Raw genomic sequence first — 16,571 nt, 5'->3', positions numbered from 1 at the left:
GCAAATATTCTTGTCTTCTTAATTTTAACTGGCAAATGTCTTTCATGTTTCATTTTTAGGTATAGCTTAACCAGAAAACCTCTGTAGCATGAGAATATTAATAATAATGTATATTTTCCTAAGAAAGAACCAAATCAATTTTTGAAAGAGGGATGGATTATGAAACTTTATTGATAATGACTTCAGTTCCAAAGGTGTATTCCATTCACATTTACCCTACATAAAATACCAACACCTTCTTGTTGCAAAAACAGAAACTCCGGCCATTGTATTGATGCTGACTTAAGAAAAATGGAAACCTCTATATAAGGCAAGAGTCCATACCAGAAGAATTTAACCAATATGAGATACTTCCAAAAAAAATCAATTCAATGACCTACTTTATGGTATGTAAGAGACCCAAAAAAGTCAGCTTTTGAGGGAAGTTGATATGCAGTTTATTGAACAAACAGAGTGTACAGTAACTAAAAGAACTGTGTATTTCCAGGGGGAATTAAGACCACATATCTGGATTCGCACCTAAAAGCACATAGAAAATTAAACCAAAGAAAGGGAAGTTTTTTACTGAAATCACTTGGGCCCAGGTTATTCTATACGAAGATTCTCACTGGCATTTGATAGTAACTCATCACCTTCTGTGCGAGCTTGGGAACCAGCTGACTGAGTGAACTGCTTCCTGTCTTCAGTGCATGATGACACAGATGTGTCAAGCTTGATAGACCTTACATGTAAATTTTTTTTTTTTTTTTGAGACAGATGATACGGAGCCTTGCTCTGTCACCCAGGCTGGAGTGCAGCGGCGCGATCTCAGCTCACTGCAAGCTCCGCCTCCCGGGTTTACGCCATTCTCCTACCTCAGCCTCCTGAGTAGCTGGGACTACAGGGGCCTGCCACCTCGCCCGGCTAGTTTTTTGTATTTTTAGTAGAGATGGGGTTTCACCATGTTAGCCAGGATGGTCTTGATCTCCTGACCTGGTGATCCACCCATCTTGGCCTCCCAAAGTGCTGGGATTACAGGCTTGAGCCACCATGCCCAGCCCTTACATGTAAATTTAAGAATAAGAAGTTTTATACCCACCCTGGTTTTATTCCAAAATTACTGCTCTGCAATTTTGGGCTCCATCCTTAGGAAGATACTGGAAAAGCAAGGGAACCTTTCTCAGCTGCCTGTGTGAAGTGACGCTGTTCCAGAACGGTGCCCTGGGGCCTCATGCACTATTTCACAAGTATAGCTGCATAATCTATGGAAGTCACTGAATGGAAGAATCATCATTAATGGTATATTTAGGTTATGGAAGGTTCTTCTGAGATAAGAAAAGGTTCTACAATGCAGGTAGCTGTTGAGCCTCCTAAATATTTTACTCATTTAGTTAACATCACACTGTGCATTGAGTGCAAGATTCTTTGGTTACACCATATTAACCACCAGGAGCATAACTCCTGGTTTGTAAAAGAGATCAGTGGTTCTTAATGGAGGGTGATATGGCCCCAGGAGACATCTGACTATGTCTGGAGAGACCTGTTCACAGCTCTGGGGGGTGCTACTGGCATCTAGTGGGTATGGATGGCAGGAATGTTGCTGAATATTCCCCCAGGCACGGGGTGGCCCCATGGCAAACACCTCTCAGGCCACTAATGTGAACAGTCCCGAGGCTGAAATGTGCTGAAAGAGGTTCAGAAAATGTGTCTGGACTGCTGGAGAGTCAAATGTACATTATGGAGGCTGCAAGGCGCCCCCTGCATCTCACAGCTGAGGGACCCTGTCACCTCTCACCATGGGAGGCCAGTTCATTCCCGCCTTCCATTCCAGGCCCAGTGCCTGCTCCTTCTCACTGAAGAACCCAACAGAGATTTGCTGAATGAATGAGGGAAAAATAAGCTAGAAGCATGGTTTAAAGTCTTCCATTGACTACATTAAACAGCAACTTTATGTGGCCTAAAATTTATTCTGAACCTTAGTGGTGTCATAGTCTCTGACTATAAAGAACCTCAAAGTTAGGGCTAATACGTTCTTAAAGATGGAGTGCACATCTTAAGGGGAGTTTGTCTAAACACTTCTCGAGTCATTTTAGTAGGACAAACCAAATAAAATGGTGCTAAAGGCAAACATTCAATATACTTCATTTTAAACTAAAAAATTAACATATAAAATGCCATGCACAGCAGACACCATTCTTTTTTTTACATATTTACAATTTTACATATTTACTTATCAATATAATTTCTATCTTTACAATTATAAAATTATTTCGAACTGTGGACATACACTTTGTAGCATTCATTTGTTTTGTCCTTTAAAAGGCAATTATTTACCAAACCACAGTGAATGCCAGAGGAAGCACATAGGAGAATCATGGAGGGAAAAAAGATTGAGACAAAATTTGCACACAAGCCTTAAATGAATCTGTATCAGTAACTCAAATAAATAGTATTTTATTATTAACTAAGCTTCCCCTGCTAGGAAAAACAAAACAAAACAATCCCCATATACTGTACCTTTAAAAATGCTCTGACATTTATAAGCAATTTAGTTACATTCTAGATCCCAATCAGTTGAGTGTAGTAAGGGCTACCTACAATTTAGGCTCAAATAAATACTCTCCATGTAAACTGTGATCATCCTGCATAAACTTGAGGTTGCAGTGGTGGAGGAAGTTTATCATTTTCAATGTTTTCAGAGTCAATAGCTGCTAACGGTTGATTTGGAGGCTTAATTTCCAGCGGGTATTTCTCAACAATGTCTTGAACTTCTCTTGTAATTCCATCTGTCCAATCTATGAGGTCTTTTTCCAGTTTCTTGGCTTCATTCATGATCCTTTCTTGTCGTTCATTCAACTGAGACAGGAGATCCAAGTTCTTATACATTTGCTTGACGCCTAAGCAAGCATCAGGAGACCAACTCTCAGCTTCTTGCTTCCTGGGAGAGGTCTGGCCAGACATGTAGCGATCAAAATCCTCCTGACTTAAATTCAAAGACTGGGCGTCTAACTTCTCAATGAAAGCCACGGCACAGCACTACAGGAAGAGGACGTTAATACAGTCATATTAGGAAAGCTACGCATACTCCAATCGATTTGTAAAAATCTTTTGATCACAGAGAATTTAAAATAGAAGCAAAAGTAAACAAAACAAACTCATGAACTTCCGTGTAACTCAGCCTGGAAAATTACCTACTCCTATCCCTGGTCATGCTTCCTGTACACTCCCAGGAGCTCTGGGGCCAATGTCTGGGTGCAGCCTCCCCAGGTGCACCATGAAGCCATTCTGTCTGAGTCTTCCCAGACCTGCTATCCCCACCCAGGATACAGTGGGTGTAGGTCCTCAAGACACTGGTGTGGCACACGGACCTCTGATCCTCAAATAAATATTTTAACACCAAGTGGTTAAAAGAACAGCTCCAGGCCGAGCCCGGTGGCTCAAGCCTGTAATCTCAACACTTTGGGAGGCTGGGACGGGTGGATCATGAGGTGAGGAGTTTGAGACTAGCCTGGCCAATATGGTGAAACCCCGTCTTTACTAAAAATACAAAAATTAGCTGGGTGCAGTTATGGTGCCTGTCATCCCAGCTACCTGGGAGGCTGAGGCAGGAGAATCGCTTGAACCTGGGAGGCGGAGGTTGCAGTGAGCCAAAATCATGCCACTGCACTCCAGCCTGGATGACAGAGCAAGACTCTTTCTCAGGAGGAAAAAAAAATAAAAAAAAGAACAGCTCTGAAGCGACAGTACCTGAGTTGACTGTCACCTCTTTCACTTAACAACAACAGTGAGTGACCCTGGGAAAGTTACTTAAGCTCTCTGAGGTTTCTGTACCTGTAAATGGGGGGAAATACCATCCAGATTTATTGTGAGAATTAACAACACAGCACATGTCACGGGCTTCCAAGAGGCCTGCCGTGAGCAATGAATACATGGTAGCAATTACTAGTACAGAAATACCACTGCAAATGCCCAATTCAACAGACATCTGAGCTGGGTGTGTTGGCTCATGCTTATAATCCCAGCACTTTGGGAGGCCTGAGACCCGGAGTTCGAGACCAGCCTGGGAAACAGTTGGGGTGGAAACCTCACTTCTAGAGAAAAGGAATAAAGAAAAAGAAAAACGTGATTCATCTGAGGAGAACGGAAGCGCACGCCCATCTGGCTCATGGTGTGTGTGGAGCTGCTGTGGCCCCTGTGACTGGAGAGAGGAGGTGATTCTAACTCCTCACTTAGGTGAATGGAGACATGGCATGGCCACTAACAGAAATAAAGAATACTGGAAAAGAAACAAACATCTGAAGGGGACGTAGCTCTGAACAAATTATATCTGAGGTGCGATACAAGTGTGAGGTCAAGACAGGTGACACAGAGCTGTGGGTCATCACTGCACAGGTGAGTGACAGCTCTTTGACAGAGGAGATGGTGCAGGAAGAGATGCAGAGACGATGGAGTCCAGGGAATGACACAGTTCAAGGTGGAAGCAGAAGACACAGACTTTACAAAGAGACAAGGAAGTAGTGGGATTGTGGAAGCCAAGGAACAAGTTGCAGAACCAAGGACTCATGGAGAGTGCTACGAGAAGCGAAGGAAGATGAAGGCTGCGAGTGCCCGCGGGGTTTGTCAGCTGGAAACTTTTTACTTTTGCCAGAGCAGTTTCATTGGAGCAGTGGGTGCAGGGGACGAGACAGACTCTGAGTCAGGCCAGAAGAAGATGAAGAGGGAAGGCACAAAAGTACTTAAGGCTGCAGGCCAAAGGCCCTAGAAGCTGCTGAGTGTGTGCAAGCCAGCCACCTCTACTGTCAGTGACTGTGGCTACACTTGAATGTGTCCTGGTCCTCCTTCACTTCTCTCACTACCTGCCATGTCCACACTTCTCAGGGACTTCCAGGTTGTCTGACCTACTCTGGATAAAGAGCTGAATCCAAAAGGCTCTTCCCTCACAGGCAAGTGTATGTTTCATTTATATTAAGAAATATGAGGCCAGGTGCGGTGGCTCATGCCTGTAATCCCAGCACTTTGGGAGACTGAGGTGGGTGGACTGCGTGAGGCCAGGAGTTCGAGACCAGCCTGGCTAACAAGGTGAAACCCCGTCTTTACTAAAAATACAAACATTAGCCGGGCATGGTGACACACGTCTGTAATCCCAGCTACTTGGGAGGCTGGGGCATGAGAATCGCTTGAACCCAGGAGATGGAGGTTGCAGTGAGCTGAGATCACACCACTGCATTCCAGCCTGGGTGACACAGCAAGACTCCATCTCAAAAAATAAAAATTAAAAAAAAAAAAGATATATGAGTACTTCTAATCTCATTCTATATGGGCCACTTAAATTTTAATACTATGGATTAAACCACCAGGTGCCTGGGAGGATGGAAAACAGCGTGAATAAAGGTGAAAACATCTGATCAAGAGCATTCCCAAGTCCCTCCACCTGCAAATCACTCCCGAGATGCTGGTGACTAGAGTAACACGTAGCTGAACACAATGGTGGAGGGTGATGAGTGATGGGGCAGGTCCAGGTATGAAAGGAACCTGAGGCTTATACAATTTTTGGAATCTACTTACAGGAAAAGGAAAAAAAGTGACAAATACAAAAGTAAGTATAAATGTGAATATATACTTAGAATCTAGAAATAAATCATGACATATTTTTAGAGTCTCAGAGATTCAAGTACCTGTCTTAAGACATTTTTTGGCAATTTATCAGAAATGCCCCCTATGCATCCTGGCTTCCCCTCCCCACCTCTTAGTTCCCAGGCTCTCAACACAAAAAACCAAGTCCATAAGCTGCCCCAAGGCTCCAAATTCATTAGCTTCATAGTACATTCCCTTGAAAGCAAATAAGCAGAGTTTAGTAGGAAGAAAAAGGAAGAATTCAGGTCAGGAGTGGCGGCTCATGCCTGCAGTTCCAACTCTTAGGGAGGTCGAGGTGCGAGGATTGCTTGAGTCCAGCAGTATGAGACCAGCCTGGGCAACATAGCGAGACCCCATCTCTTTAAAAAAAAAAAAAAAGAACGAAAAAATTGGCCCAGTGTAATGGTGCATGCCTGTGGTATCAGCTACACAGCAGGCTGAGGTGAGAGGACTTCTTGAGCCCGGGAGGTCAAGGCTGCAGTGAGCTACGATTGTACCACAGCACTCCAGTCTTGGTGACAGAGTGAGACTCTGTAGTAGAATGAATGAATGAATGAATGAGGGAAATATTCAGCCTTATTAATTTAAATATAATTTGCCTTCTTCATGGTTGAAAAGGCCCAGCCAAGTGAAGGACTCTTCTACCCAGGACCGTGGGGAGTGATGCCCAACACATGTCATCTGTTTCCGTAGGACAAACACAAGCTCTGATCAAGTGCTGGGAGGCAGAGTGTCTGTATGGCCTGGTCCTTGTGCTCCCTGATGCAAAGTGAGCTTCCTCAGTCATGCTGCCTTCTCAAACAGGAGCATTCACCTGTCATGGGCCTGAGTCACCTGTCACATCCCCAAAACCACCACCTTCCTAGTCCTTCTCTACAACACCAAGAACTCACTTACTCACCAGATTGGTGAAATAGTAGCCATCCTCTCCAGTCATCAGTCGGCTTGGATTGCAGAAGCGCGTGATATACTGGATATTAGACTGAAGGCGTGGGGGGTTGCCCTTCAAAACGATGTAGATGAGGGTGGGGAGGAAGTCATCCGCTGATGCCGGCTCGTTCTTGGTGATCTTGATGGCATTGAAGATGTGCTTGCTGCACTTGGTGATGCAGGCCAACTTGTCTCGAGGCACACGCTTGGAATCCATTTCAATGATATCTACAAAGCAGAAAAGACAGTATTTCCCATGAGAAAAGAATCACAAAAAAGAAGCAATAGGAAAATCATGTTTTATCTCTAAAGTTATGAAGGAATCCTCACTAACCCCCTTTCCAGCAGTTAACTTAGTGTATACATGACTTACTAAATATGATCTCACACTCACATAAAACAGAACCAAGAGCTAGGTACTACACAGTGTGCCCTACAAGCACATTTCTCTAATCCTCAGATTATGCAATGGATACTCTTATTAATATTATCCATTTTAGTGATGAGGGGGCTGAGGTTCAGAGAGGTTAAATGATTTGCCCAAGATCATACAGACAGTAGGGAGCAGGGTGGGAATTTGAAACCATGTCTACCTGACTGTAAAGCCCACACTCCTTTTTTTTTTTTTTTTTTTGAGAGGGAGTTTCACTCTTTGTTGCCCAGGCTGGAGTGCAGTGGCCTGATCTCTGCTCACTGCAACCTCTGCCTCCTGGGTACAAGCGATTCTCCCGCCTCAGCCTTTAAAGTAGCTGAGATTACAGACGCCCGCCATCATGCCCAGCTACTTTTTGTATTTTTAGTAGAGACGGGGTTTTGCCATGTTGGCCAGGCTGGTCTCAAACTCTTGACCTTAGGTGATCCGCCCACCTTGGCCTCCCAGAGTGCTGGGATTACAGGTGTGAGCCACCATGCCTGGCCAAGCCCACACTTCTAATCACAATGTAAGCTGCTTCTGAGCTCCATGGAGAAGGAAGAAGTTGTCTGATGAAGAATCTTTTTACTGCTTCTGTGCCTCTGTTACATTTTAGAATGTTTTCGACAGTCCCAGTTTGCATACTGCTATTTAGAAATGTGGTTACTACACAAAGCATCTTTGTATTGGATGTGAGAATACAAAAATTAGCCGGGTGTGGTGGTGTGTGCCTATAGTCCCAACTACTCGAAAGGCTGAGGCAGAAAGATGGCTTGAGCCCGAGAGGTTGAAGCTGCAGTGATCACACCACAGCACTCCAGCCTGGGCAAGAGAGCAAAATCCTGTTTTTCTTTTTTTCTTTTAAAAAAAAAACAGCTACTGGAATCCAACACACTTAGGTCTACAGTGACCAACTCTCCAGCATGTGGATCTCCCCTAGCTACAGAAATCATGACATTCACACCTGCTGATTGGCAGAGGGGATCAAGCAAGGGAATACATTTAATCTCAAAATAACATTTTACCTCTCCCAGGGAAAAATTTCACTACCCACGACTACCACTAAGTCCAAGCAGTGGGCTCTCATGAACGCCCACTCTTTTCCAACGAGCCTGGGGGACAGCGAAGGGTGCTGAAACACACGCTGACAGCACTGCTGGAGAGGGAGCATGCCTCTGGGGGTGCACATCTGCCGGCAACTTGGAACATCATAAAATAGCCAAGGCAGCTTAATTTTACACCAAATTCTTGCCACTAGCAGGAATAAAAGTTTCAGACTCGGGCCAGGCAGTGGGGTCTACCAAAGGGTTCTTTCTGTTCTTAGATCATCCCTGAGGTCGCCTCCTAGGCCCATCTGCTATGAAAGACAACGTGTAGGGGACAGATGTGCTAGGTAGTGCACAGGCCTTACTTTAACTTATGAGTGCTTTTACTCCCTTACTTATGAGGCTACTGTGTGAATTATATAATTTTTGCTTATTTTATTGTTTGCTTCCTTTAATCCTTTAATTCTGGGTTATAATTATTTATTTATTTTTTTTTAATTTTTTTTTTTGAGACGGAGTCTCGCTCTGTCGCCCAGGCTGGAGTGCAGTGGCGCGATCTCGGCTCACTGCAAGATCCGCCTCCCGGGTTCACGCCATTCTCCTGCCTCAGCCTCCCGAGTAGCTGGGACTACAGGCACCCACAACCGCGCCCGGCTAATTTTTTGTATTTTTAGTAGAGACGGGGTTTCACCGTGGTCTCGATCTCCTGACCTTGTGATCCGCCCGCCTCGGCCTCCCAAAGTGCTGGGATTACAGGCGTGAGCCACCGCGCCCGGCCAATTCTGGGTTATAATTATTGTTATACTGATCTATTTATTTTTCTTTTTATATGGAACTTATTATACATAAGAATTGGGTAAGATTGGGTAAGATTTTTTTTTTTTTTTTTTTTGAGACGGAGTCTCGCTGTGTCTCCCAGGCTGGAGTGCAGTGGCGTGATCTCGGCTCACTGCAAGCTCCGCCTCCCGGGTTCACGCCATTCTCCTGCCTCAGCCTCCCAAGTAGCTGAGACTACAGGCGCCCGCCACCACGCCCGGCTAGTTTTTTGTATTTTTAGTAGAGACGGGGTTTCACCATGTTAGCCAGGATAGTCTCGATCTCCTGACCTCGTGATCCACCCGCCTCGGCCTCCCAAAGTGCTGGGATTACAGGCTTGAGCCACCGCGCCCGGCCGGGTAAGATTTTTTAAAGCCATTTTTACTACCTTGATTTATCTTTAGCTTTCTACCTTTTATTGATTTTTTCTTTCTCTTTTAAAGTTTAAACCACTTTCTTGTTAATCTTTATTTATCAGTGTTCTTTCATCTGGCATCCTATTCATCTTTATTGTTGACATTTTGAAAGCGAGTAAAAAGTGAATTATGTTTTATCTGGATGTGTGTGTGGCTGCTATTGCCATGAGGCAGGGCTGGGGTGGAAAAAGGGAGAGAAGGGAAGGAAAAGGAGAATAAAGGAAGATAAACACCCCCAGGGACTTCTTCCACATGCTTCATCCTGCAGATACCCCTTCCTAGCATCCTCCAGCCTGAAGGAAGTCTTCATGGAACTCTTTGGATTCCCATCCTGGTGTGCGATTCCACGATTTGCATTGCTTCAAAGTCTCAACTAGGAGATATGCGAGTAGAAAGCAACACCCAGGAAACTCACTGCTGTCTAATAATTTCCCTCCCCAGCCTGCCTGCTATGATTTACTCTTCAGAGCCCTGCATAATTGCTCTATGTCTTCTCCCAGGGCTCTGCCTTGTCGTGAATAGGAAGCACAGGGCTGAGTGTGCGCTCCATCTCTGCTGGGTCCAGGTGTCCAGGCTTATCTTTAATGGAGTTGTGAAATCAAAGGCTATACCTCCAGGTCATGGTTTCTCTACATGGACACTCCTGACATTTGGGGCTGAATAATTCTTTGTTGTAGGGAACTATCTTGTGCATTGTAGAATGTTTAATAGCATCCTTGGCTTCTACCCACTAGATATTAGGAGTACCCCCACAGCTGGACATTTTAAAATGTCTCCAGGCCTGGCTCAGTGGCTCACACCTGTAATCCTAGTAAGTTAGGGAGGTAAAGGTGGGAGGATCACTTGAGTCTAGGAGTTCGAGAACAGCCAAGGCAACATGATGAAACTCTGTCTCTACAGAATGTGAACAAAAATTAGCTGGGTGTGGTGGCACGTGCCTGTGGTCCCAGCTACTCGGGAGGCTGAGGAGGGAGGATCGCTTGAGCCTGTGAGGTCAAGGCTGCAGTGAGCCACGATCGTGCCACTGCACTCCAGCCTGGGTGACACAGAGATCCTGTCTCAAAAATAAATAAATAAGTAAGTAAGTCTCCAGATGCTATCCAATGTCTCTGGGGGACCACTGGTGCCTGGCTAAGAACCACTGCCCCCATAGCCACACAGAAGTCATGCAGGCGAAGCCAAATGGGAAAGGGTGTCTGTCAACAGATGAATGGATAAAGAAAATGTGGCGCACACACACAGTGGAGTACTATTCAGCCATATCAAAGAATGGGATCCAGTCATTTGCAATAACATGGATGAAACTCCGGGAGGATATTATGAAGTGAAATAAGCCAGGCACAGAAAGACAACCATCACATGTTCTCACTCATTGGCGGGAGCTAAAAACTTAAAACAATTCAAGCATGTTTTACCAGAAAGATGGTTACCAGAGGCTGGGAAGGGTAGTGCGGGGCATGGGGGATAGTGGGGTATAGCGGCCAAGGGGTAACCAGATAACCAGAAAAGTTAGAAAGAATGAATAAGACCTAGTATTTGCTAGCACTACAGGGGAACTATAGTCAAAAGTAATTTAATTGTACCTTAAAAATTAATTAAGAGAATATAACTGGATTGTCTGTAACACAACAACTAAATGCTTCAGAGGATGGACCCCATTTCCCCTAAGGCAATTACCACTCATTACCTGCCTGGATCAAAATAGCTCATGGAACTCATAAATCTATACACCTATTATGTACACATAAAAATTAAAAATTAAACAAAACAGAGAGAGAAAGGGAAACTTCCACCATCAGCCACAGGCCCTGACACTCTCCTTGTCCTAAACTCTTGGAGCTAAGAGGAGCTGATGATGGACTCTCTGGTCCCCTTCCTGGGGTGACACACTCTTCCTTTCAGAAGTCCTGAAGAGTGTTCGACCTCAGGGCAGAGGCCTTGAAGACTCTCAAAATTTTATGCAGTTCTCTTCAACAGACCTCGTATTTGTTACTTGTCAGCCTAGAACATGAGTCTCCTGCCCTAGAAGAATGTGACCCACACTGCGTAACTTGATGGGCAGCCTCTCGTAGCGAGTCCCACTATTCGGGGAACACAGATACACTTCCCTGATCCCTCAGGCCACCCACCTCTACTTTCACCACTGATGCGTCACACAAACACTTGCTACCAGCTGATGCCCCAGTGAACCATGCCCTACCTGGGAGAAAGAGGTCAGGAAGCCTGGGGACTTCCCTGTTAGCAACAGGCCGTAAAGGCTACGTTGGCTTGGACAAAACTCCCATGGAATACTCTAAATATAAACCAGTTGATCTTGAACTTTCTAGTAAGAGTCAGAAAAAACACAAGTCCCAGGTCCGTATTCAGGCTTTTAGAAGGCCTCCACCTTCAACCTCTTACGGGGTTCCCGGAGCAAACGGTGCAGGAGGCAGAGTAGTCATGACCTATGCCATAGCCTAGCAGAAAAGCTTGCAAGAAAAAAACACAATAGTATTGACCTGGGCCACTTGGATTCTACCTCCAGAACTTGCACAGGAAATTATAGAAACCAGTAATTTACTTAATAACAGGAGTTGACATGTGAAGATACACAAAGAGAAGCAGAACCCGAGAAAGTGGAAGAATCACATCAGCAGAGAATGCCTGGAGCAGACCTTCTTGCCGTTGTAAAGGCAGTAAGATAGCCCACTCCCTGGAGGAACCTGGGGGGTAGGGTCCTGAGAGACTTCGCCTCCTTTATAATCCTGATAATACCCTCAGCAAACCTCCATCTCTTCCTGTGGCTTGAGTGAGTCTCTGGTTCCTATAACAAAAGGAGCCTACTCGATGGCCAGCCTCCAACACTACTAATCAACTGACCCGCTTCCTTTCCAGTAGAATTTCATTAACAATGTCTACATGAACAAGCCTTTCTAAGTCTTCTTTCTAATAAAGGAGACACTGGCCAAAGTTGAACATCCCTTCATTAAGATTTTTTTTTTAAATTGAAACGTTTGTGTTGCAGTCTTGCTGGGTCATTCCCATGAATGACAAACAAACCTTATAAGGAGGCTGCACCTGTCTAGAACGGCAGTGCCACTTCATTTATTTAGCGATCAAACCAGAAAAATAACTCTCAGGGCTTCTCTAATTAACAACCAGTCAGAGGCATCATTTTAATATGTTCCTCCAGCATGGGGATTACCTTGCCTTACCAGTTCCCTTCCTCTCTCCAAAATTATTTTGAATATATAAATGCAACTGAAACTTAAGAAATTTGTAGGCCGGGCGCGGGGGCTCAAGCCTGTAATCCCAGCATGTTGGGAGGCCGAGACGGGCGGATCACGAGTTCAGGAGATCGAGACCATCCTGGCTAACACAGTGAAACCCCGTCTCTACTAAAAAATACAAAAAAACTAGCCGGGCGAGGTGGGGGGCGCCTGTAGTCCCAGCTACTCGGGAGGCTGAGGCAGGAGAATGGCGTGAACCCGGGAGGCAGAGCTTGCAGTGAGCCGAGATCGCGCCACTGCACTCCAGCCTGGGCAACAGCGCGAGACTCCATCTCCAAAAAAAAAAAAAAAAAAAAAAGGAACAAATTTGTTCTATCATGGGAACAGTCAGCTGAATAAAAAGAGAAAAAAATATTTATTCTGTATTTGACCTTAGTTGAGTTCAATGCCCAAGAAACGGGACCATAATCCCTGAAAATAAAGGGGGAAAAGAGTTAACCTGCTCTTCTGAATGCCATCAAATTCATAAAACTAACAATCTCACAAATCACTTTTACTACATTCCAATGTACCTTCGACAATCTGCATTTTACAAATGTATAGACTAATATTACAGCAACATGTTACCCTTAAGGGGAGAACATCCCAATAAAAAGGCTCTTGGTTTCACTGACCTGTGATCGCCTTCACCACCATGTCAGACACTTCTGGGATGTCTTCATTAACAGGGACACACAGCATCTGAGGCGTAACCCAGCGCAGGGCTCTAAAGAGAGAGAGACAGTAAACAAGGGCTCCAAGGATGAACCGTGGCCATTCGTCTTGTCACCTCCTTCAGTTTAGGGAAAGCCTGAGGCATCATTGATCACTCAGACAATCCCAGGCCCACACACATCAACCCTCCAAGTACTAGGAGGTCAAATGACATGACAAAGCAGCTAGGATCCTAAAATGAGACTTGTACACTTATCACAAGAATGGAAGGCCATCTTGCTGACTGAAATGACATTACACAGTACTACCAACACTGAAATGCACTCGGTATTTGAAAGTCACCATTTGAGAATTGGCTGCTGCCTGTCCTCACTGTCTACAGCATTAATGTTCTTTTACACTCAGTCCTCAACCTTTTTTTTTTTTTTTTTTTTTAGATGGAGTAACTCTGTTGCCCAGCTGAAGAGCCGATCTTGGCTCACTGCAGCCTCTGCATCCTGGGTTCAAGCAATTCTCCTGCCTCAGCCTCCCAAGCAGCTGGGACTACAGACGCCCACCACCATGCCCAGCTAATTTTTGTACTTTTACTAGAGACGGGGTTTCACCCTGTTGGCCAGGCTGGTCTCAAACTCCTCACCTCAGGTGATTTGCCTACCTTGGCCTTCCAAAGTACTGGGATTACAGGTGTGACCCACTGCACCTGGCCTCAGCCCTCAATTTCTGAGGCACACTGGAGTTCGTGTAGGAGGCCACGGGCAGGATCACCATGCCTGAATCACTCACTGTGTGTTTCCTGGTCCCACCCTAACTGCACTCCAACTACCCTGCTGCGGGCCTCCTCTTGCTTGGTTACTGCTTCCATTCTGTATCCTGGTCCAGGGCCCCTCTGGTTACTTCTGACTCCTGACCTTGGGCTCCGTATCTTCAACCTGCCCAGTATCAACTCCTCACTTCAGCTGTGAAACTTCCAATATAGATCTGGCAAGTACCAGCCCCTGTCTGGAACCTGGGACTCCAAGGCCCCTCTCCCCTTAAAACACCTCATCAGCTCAGCCTTGGCCCTGTTCCCACACTTAGGTGGTCTTTTCCTCACTGTCCACCGCAACTGGAGTGCAGAGTGCTGGGGCGAGCCCCAGTGAGCCTGGAAGACTGGGTGCTGTGGGCAATGTCATCAATCCAATGCTAGTGAAAGATGTGACTGGGGAATGGTGAAAAATGTGCACCCCTGGGAGGAATGAGGAAAGATGACATCCACTGACTTGTTATTTTTTTGAGAAGCAGTCCTGCTCTGTTGCCCAGGCTGGAGTGTGGTGACACGATCTCGGCTCACTGCAACCTCTGCCACCTGGATTCAAGTTATTCTCGTGCCTTAGCCTCCCAAGTAGCTGGGATCATAGACGTGCGCCACTATGCCTGGCTAATTTTTGTATTTTTAGTAGAGACGGGGTTTTACCATGCTGCCCAGGCTGGTCTTGAACTCCTGGCCTCAAGTGATCCACCCACCTCAGCCTCCCAAAGTGCTAGAACTAAGGTATGAGCCACTGGGCCCAGCCAACATCCCCTGCGTTGATACGGATATTCACAGCTTCCTGCTTGAGGAAATGGTAATGGACCAAGAACACAGTCCCCCAATTCCTTGGCGATTTCAGGGATTGAAAACAATCTCAAACGCCAAACACAACTCTTACCAAAAGCTGCTTTGACAGAGATGGATAGGTAAAGTCACATTCCTTGTCTTTCTGACACAACAGAGCAGCTTCCACTCTAAGGAAGCAGGAACGTGAACTGTTGCTTTCCCTTAAGGTTTGAAAGGCAGGTGCCTTATTTTCCCCCAGTGTGTTCTTCCATTAGTAAATAGTAAGTATAAAGCAAAACAAAATAAGCAACTACCTGATCCTCTTTTGAATGGCAAGATCTTTCTTCTCATCATCAGTAGTTTCTGGACAGAACACGTGTTTATAGAGACGAGTCATGATGTACTTTTCAATCTGATCCATTATCTTCTCGACTCTTTCTGGAGGCACTGAAATAACCAGACAGAGAAAAGATCAAGATATATATATGTGTGTGTGTGTGTGTGTGTGTGTGTGTGTGTGTGTGTGTATATATATATGTGTGCATATATATGTGTGTATATGTGTGTGTGTGTGTGTGTGTGTGTGTATATATTTTTGGAAACAGAGTCTGGCTCTGTCACCCAGGTTGGAGTGCAGCGGCATGAACTTGGCTCGCTGCAACCTCCACCTTCTGGGCTCGAGCCATTCTCCTACCTCAGCCTCCCAAGTAGCTAGGACCACGGGCACACACCACCATACCTGAATAATTTTTGTAGGTTTTTTTCTTTGTAGAGATGGGGTTTTACCATGTTGCCCAGGCTGGTCTCAAAATCCTGGGCTCAAGCAATCTACCTGCCTCAGCCGCCCAAAGTACTAGGTTTATAGGCATGAGATAGCATGCCCGGCCAAGAGTATGTTTTCTTTTTTTTTTTTTTTTTTTTTTTTTTGAGACGGAGTCTCACGCTGTTGCCCAGGCTGGAGTGCAGTGGCGCGATCTCGGCTCACTGCAAGCTCCGCCTCCCGGGTTCCCGCCATTCTCCTGCCTCAGCCTCCTGAGTAGCTGGGACTACAGGCGCCCGCCACCGCGCCCGGCTAATTTTTTGTATTTTTAGTAGAGACGGGGTTTCACTGTGGTCTCGATCTCCTGACCTTGTGATCCGCCCACCTCGGCCTCCCAAAGTGCTGGGATTACAGGCTTGAGCCACCGCGCCCGGCCCAAGAGTATGTTTTCATAGTACGTTCTACACAGCAAAAAACTAATTTACTAGAAATACATTAAATACACTCAGAACAAAAGTATAAGAATGTTATATTTAAAAATATGCTTACAGGCCGGGCGCGGTGGCTCACGCCTATAATCCCAGCACTTTGGGAGGCCGAGGCGGGCGGATCACGAGGTCAGGAGATTGAGACCATCCTGGCTAACATAGTGAAACCCCATCTCTACTAAAAATACAAAAAAATTAGCCAGGCGTGGTGGCGGGCGCCTGTAGTCCCAGCTACTCAGAAGGCTGAGGCAGGAGAATCGTGTGAACCCAGGAGGTGGAGCTTGCAGCGAGCCGAGATCGCGCCACTGCACTCCAGCCTGGGCGACAGAGCGAGACTCCACCTCAAAATAAATAAATAAATAAATAAATAAAAATATGCTTACAAAATAACTTACTGGCCAGGCGCGGTGGCTCACTCCTGTAATCCCAGCACTTTGGGAGGCTGAGGCAAGTGGATCACCTGAGGTCAGGAGTTCAAGACCAGCCTGGCCAACATGGTGATATCTCCTCTCTACTAAAAATACAAAAATTAGCTGGGTGTGGTGGCACGCACCTGTAGTCCCAGCCACTCGGGGGCTGAGACAGGAGAAT

The 16,571-nt window shown here is 45.7% G+C and overlaps 1 protein-coding gene across 3 annotated transcripts in view; it reads right to left on the bottom strand.

Moving 5' to 3' along the window:
• Positions 1 to 138: 138 nt before the first annotated feature.
• Positions 139 to 16,571, bottom strand: part of LOC105466392 (RAB guanine nucleotide exchange factor 1) — an 82,294-nt gene continuing 65,861 nt past the window's right edge. For all 3 annotated transcript variants that reach the window (XM_071095303.1, XM_071095304.1, XM_071095302.1), the window contains 4 exons: positions 15,047 to 15,179; positions 13,117 to 13,208; positions 6,515 to 6,771; positions 139 to 3,015 (listed from right to left, as the gene is read on the bottom strand). In XM_071095303.1, the coding sequence (XP_070951404.1) occupies positions 2,617 to 3,015; positions 6,515 to 6,771; positions 13,117 to 13,208; positions 15,047 to 15,179 (881 nt within the window). In that variant the 3' untranslated portion in view covers positions 139 to 2,616. The remainder of the gene's footprint in view (positions 3,016 to 6,514; positions 6,772 to 13,116; positions 13,209 to 15,046; positions 15,180 to 16,571) is intronic.

Source organism: Macaca nemestrina, chromosome 4 (assembly GCF_043159975.1).
Source record: "Macaca nemestrina isolate mMacNem1 chromosome 4, mMacNem.hap1, whole genome shotgun sequence".
In the NCBI taxonomy this organism is placed as follows: domain Eukaryota; kingdom Metazoa; phylum Chordata; class Mammalia; order Primates; family Cercopithecidae; genus Macaca; species Macaca nemestrina.
The sequence above is the reverse complement of the archived record's forward strand: the minus strand, read 5'-3'. Positions and strand labels throughout refer to the sequence as shown.